At 50.0% G+C, this 5,356-nt stretch overlaps 1 protein-coding gene across 2 annotated transcripts; it reads right to left on the reverse strand.

The window, feature by feature from the left end:
* Positions 1-254: 254 nt before the first annotated feature.
* LOC102303234 (inactive phospholipid phosphatase 7) lies at positions 255-4,552 on the reverse strand. Of its 2 annotated transcripts, none has more exons than XM_042215046.1 (4): positions 4,303-4,552; positions 3,729-3,838; positions 2,004-2,185; positions 255-1,919 (listed from the first exon to the last, which is right to left on the reverse strand). In XM_042215046.1, exons 1-4 carry the CDS (start codon positions 4,482-4,484, stop codon positions 1,716-1,718), a joined length of 678 nt encoding a protein of 225 aa, XP_042070980.1. In that variant the 5' UTR covers positions 4,485-4,552; the 3' UTR covers positions 255-1,715. The 2 variants fall into 2 exon arrangements, with proteins under 2 accessions (XP_042070980.1, XP_005949529.1); XM_005949467.3 differs by having other exon boundaries at positions 3,513-3,838; positions 4,303-4,550.
* Between the last annotated feature and the right edge of the window lie 804 nt (positions 4,553-5,356).

Below are 5,356 nucleotides of genomic sequence, written 5' to 3' on the forward strand. Positions count from 1 at the left end.
GTTTTACAGGTTTATATTTTTTTTTTGCTTTTTCCATTAACAAACCAGTGTTACTCAAAAACAACAACAGGACTACTTTCTGTCCTAAAACACAATGTGTGTCAGCTCAGACTGACAGGATCACAGTCAGTCTGAGCTGAAAACATCTGGCCTTCTCTGATCAAAGGCTTCAAACAAGTTTCTGTAAGCGATGCAGGTGCAGATGGGGGTCATGACCCTCACCTACACCTGCACATGAACCACTCCCACCACAGTTTAGGCAACAAACAGGTTTTATTTAGCAACTCTGAACAGATGCATAGTTTAAACTTGACATGTTTCATCATCTCAGCTTTAGGACAAACTAGCCAATGTGGGGGCAGAAAAACTACAGAAACCTTCAGATGAAACATGGTGAATTCTCATTTCTTCATTTTCATCTAGAATCATGAACTCTCTGTATTTGAACTTTGAAGAGTTAAATATAATGTTTTTAGCTGAAATACTGTTTGACAGACACTAACAAAAGGAAAAGGGAAAGCTCAAGTTTAAGATCCGGGATGTTTTACACAGAGAAACAGAGCAATACAGATCAGGGTATAATCTGCATAAAGACGGCGCTCCGATAACAGCGTTTAGAACAGAAGAAAAACTTGGACAATTTTTTGTTTTAATAAAAAGTTTGTCTGAGGAGGCGATGTTGGGCTCACTTCCATTCTTTAAATCTATACGTGAAGTCTAATAAAGCAGCTTTGCATGAGTCACAGTTCACACTAGGCATGGTGCAGCCCCTCCCTTCATCCCTTGTCCTAAACAAGCTGATTTAGCTCCTCCCCTTTAAGGTTCTTCTGATTGGACCGTTTCTGGAAGACTCAGGCAGGCCTGTTCTTGTGGAGATTCTGAAAACAAATTGTAAACCTGCTAAACCACAGCAGTGCAAACAGAGACGTGGATGCTGTTAGGGGTTAAGATCAAAGTTCATGTCTTTGATAAATATTGCCCTCATTAGCTGCTTGTTGTGGGACACGATGGCAGCCTTACAGTCGCGGCGTATTTCTGTGAATGCTTCTGTAGGTATTCACCATGCTGACAAACACTTATCGAGCTGATGCCGACTCATCAGGAAAAGAAAAGAGTTTGAAGGAGTCTGAACCTGAGAGGTTTGTTTGCACTTCACGAGTCAGCCTTTCTTATACAATCTGGCATCGTCACACTTTCAGATACATAATCAGCACCTGTTCGAAAGTTTCTGAGATTTGATGAGACAGTCAACACAATCGTTTTGGGAAAACTTCCCCGAAAAGAGAATCTGTAGCGCCATTATAACACCCGAGCTTTAGCTCTGAGGAGCAACCTTCAGCTTTTGTTGTGAACTCTGTTCTCAGTGAACAATGCAAAAACTATGAAGCTTCAAACAGCCGAGGACATTCTTCAAATAAAATTCAACATTAGCAGAATGAAAGTCCAAACTCGGTTTCTGACATGAAAAAAACTTCAACAAAATTTTACTGAAGAATCTGAGATGGTGGCAAGAAAGAAAAGCCCACAGGACGTGGGACTGCAGACACTTCCTGTTTCAGTACCTGTGACTCAAACATTCCTACGAGCCCTCCTCAGGTCCTCCACAGTTGGGACCACATGGCTCCTGCCTCCTGTCAGCAGCACTGAGCTGATGGAAGGCAGAAAAACCCAGCGAAGCTGGACCCGAGTCTGCAGCAGAACCAGTCTGGACCAGGTCAGACCAGAGTCCAGCCCAGCGTGCCGATGGAGATGAGCGTCTGGCAGGTGGCCGAGTCCAGCCACACCGACTCCACCAGGCTGAAGTGCAGGAAGCCAAGTGCAAAGCCGCAACCTACGTCTGACAGGTGGTGTTTCCCCAGCAACACCCGAGACACGCCCACCAGGAAGGCCCACAGGCAGAGTAGGATCCTCAGAGGCACCTGGAGGACAGGAGGCGGACACACCTGGATCAGGTTTGTAAACTGTTCCAGTCTTTGTTATTTGTGAAGCAGCAAGCTACTCACCGCCAGCACCAGGTGGTTCAGCAGAAACTTGGACACCATGACGGCCCGACTGGCGTGGGCTGCTGGGAACGAGTACATATCCATGGCAATGTAGTCAAAAAAGGTTGGCGGGAAATCCCACGGTCCCCGACGTTTGACCAACTTCTGCATCCCAGCAACCGTCATCACATCTAGTATCAGCGCTGCAGATAGACAGGTGAGAGACAGGTGAGACAGGCGAGAGACAGACAGGTGAGACAGCAGAGAGACAGACAGGTGAGAGACAGGTGAGACAGCAGAGAGACAGGCAGGTGAGAGACAGGTGAGACAGGCAGAGAGACAGGTGAGACAGGTGAACAGCAGAGAGACAGCAGGTGAGAGACAGAGAGAGACAGACAGGTGAGAGACAGGTGAGACAGGCAGAGAGACAGACAGGTGAGAGACAGGTGAGACAGCAGAGAGACAGACAGGTGAGAGACAGGTGAGACAGCAGAGAGACAGGCAGGTGAGAGACAGGTGAGACAGGCGAGAGACAGGTGAGACAGTGAGAGACAGACAGGTGAGAGACAGAGGTAGAGACAGAGTGAGAGACAGACAGACGTAGCAGAGAGACACAGGTGTGAGACAGGTGAGACAGCGAGAGACAGGCAGGTGAGAGACAGGTGAGACAGCAGAGAGACAGACAGGTGAGAGACAGGTAGACAGGAGACAGAGACAGGAGAGACAGCGAGAGACAGGTGAGAGACAGGTGAGACAGCAGAGAGACAGGCAGTGAGAGACAGGTGAGACAGGCGAGAGACAGACAGGTGAGAGACAGGTGAGACAGCAGAGAGACAGACAGGTTGAGAGACAGGTGAGACAGCAGAGAGACAGGCAGGTGAGAGACAGGTGAGACAGGCGAGAGACAGACAGGTGAGAGACAGGTGAGACAGCAGAGAGACAGGCAGGTGAGAGACAGGTGAGACAGCAGAGAGACAGAGAGCAGGTGAGAGACAGGTGAGACAGCAGAGAGACAGGCAGGTGAGAGACAGGTGAGACAGGCAGGTGAGAGACAGGTGAGAGACGAGAGACAGACAGGTGAGAGAGGCGAGAGACAGACAGGTGAGAGACAGGTGAGACAGCAGAGAGACAGACAGGTGAGAGACAGGTGAGACAGCAGAGAGACAGACAGGTGAGAGACAGGTGAGACAGCAGAGAGACAGACAGGTGAGACAGCAGAGAGACAGACAGGTGAGAGACAGGTGAGACAGCAGAGAGACAGGCAGGTGAGAGACAGGTGAGACAGGCGAGAGACAGACAGGTGAGAGACAGGTGAGAGACAACAGAGAGAGGCGAGAGACAGGTGAGAGACAGACAGGTGAGAGACAGGTGAGACAGCAGAGAGACAGACAGGTGAGAGACAGGTGAGACAGCAGAGAGACAGACAGTTAAGACAGCAGAGAGACAGACAGTTAAGACAGCAGAGAGACAGCCAGGTGAGAGACAGGTGAGAGACAGGTGAGACAGCAGAGAGACAGACAGGTGTCTGACCCAGCAACAGGTTGACAAGCACTTCCTGTCCAGCCAGCGTGCTGCTCCTCCACAGGCAGATTAGGGTGCCACAGATCCAGGGGAGGGCGTGGCCAGTGAGGGCCAGCAAGGTGATCATGGGGCGGAGCGGGGCCCCGGAGCCGCGGGCTCCCACGCAGACCCCTAGACGCTTTGAGAGACTGATGTCAATGGCGAGCAGAGAGCTGATGGCGATACCTTTGAAAGACGGGTTAAGCTGCATGCAGTCCTGCTCCGGCCAGCGGGAGGCATCCTTCGCACCGCCGCTGTCAGCAGTTGGACCGCTCTCGGAGGACTCTCTGGCCCCCCTGAGGACAAGACCAGACTCCATTAGAAAAACCCACATTTTATGTGGGTAAACAGACTGTTGCATGAACACAACTACACTTCCCATCATGCTTTTCTTTACAGGTGCTCAGACTGGCCCAGTGAAGGAGCATCAGCGAACACTGAGATCACCACCTAAAATCTGATTCTCAGGCAGCTTCCTCTCTGCATGTTAATGCTGAGGGAGAGGAGCTCCCACAGTCTGAGGAGGAGGTCACAGACTGAGCTCTGAACTCCTTAAAAATAACTCTGCTCTTCTCAGGTGTCGGGTTTCAGAAGGTTTTATTAAAGCACCGTTACGTTTAAAGGTCACATTCTGATTTTGCATTATTGAATTTAACTGAAGATGATCCAGGATCAGGTCACAGAAAAAGTTTGAGCACCTAAATGAAACTCTGGTCTCGGTCCAGGTCCCGAGTCTGTGGGCGGAGCTTGTTTGTCTTACCTCCCCCCTGTGCTGTCCTGCTGACTCTGCTGTCTGAACACAGGTCTCCTCGGACCTCCGCCCCCCCGTCCCTCCCCCACCGCCTGTTCCCGGCGGGATGGCTGGTTCAGGGACAGAAACTCGGGCCGGTTCAGGACATTGTTGCGGTCTCTGGCCCGGAATTGGGCCTGGCTGCCGGGCATGGTGGTGCAGCGGTGGAGGACGTGCTGGGCCGGGTCTGACTCTGTGGGATCAGCTATTAATAGACCTGCTGGCCTTCTTCTTCTGCTCTCAGCTGTTATTGTGTGTGTGTGTGTGTGTGGGGAGGGTGTTAAAGGGATACTCTGTCTATTTTACTGCGTCTCACCAAAGGTATGTGGACACTTGAATCATAATGGGGGTGGCAGGTCAAAGGTCAAAAGTAAATAGACATGAGGCTGTAGCTGTCCCAAAACGTCGGCTGCGTCCTCCAGAGGCCGCATTTGTAGACGATTACGTCACAGCGACGCGACGAAGGCTGTCCCAATTCATAGACTCCTCTGAATGCAGCCGAGAAATGCGTCCTCCTTTTCCCCAGATTTGATAGCGCAGAATTCATAGCGCAGCCCAGGCAATTCCAGTTTCCAACAATGGCGGCCGCTACTAAGTTTTAATATTACTCTTACTAATTCAAAGTAGCTCACAATTGCTATTGCGCCATCCAATGGACACAATTGGAACAGCAGTTTCTTTATTGAAAAATTGCTGCTCATTTTTATACTTTACAAAATCATCTCACGGGCCGGATTAGGCCCGCAAATGGGTTTAATCCGGCCCGCGGGCCGTCTGTTTTACACCCCTGCTGTAGATGCTAGGATATTGTTTCTTGATAATGTTAATCTCCCTATACCATCGGAGGAAAGTCGATTAGATCTTTGCAGTCCCATTAGGGCGCAGGAAATCTTAGATGCAATCAAATCCTTACAGAGTGGAAAAGCTCCAGGCCCTGATGGGTTTGGGCCAGAGTTTTACAAAAAAATGGCCAAACACATGGTGGGTCCTTTATTAAAAATGTATGTAGAATCTCTTGAGAGGG

This window comes from Haplochromis burtoni, unplaced genomic scaffold (assembly GCF_018398535.1).
Source record: "Haplochromis burtoni strain Fernald_Lab_line unplaced genomic scaffold, NCSU_Asbu1 Contig_647, whole genome shotgun sequence".
Taxonomy (NCBI): domain Eukaryota; kingdom Metazoa; phylum Chordata; class Actinopteri; order Cichliformes; family Cichlidae; genus Haplochromis; species Haplochromis burtoni.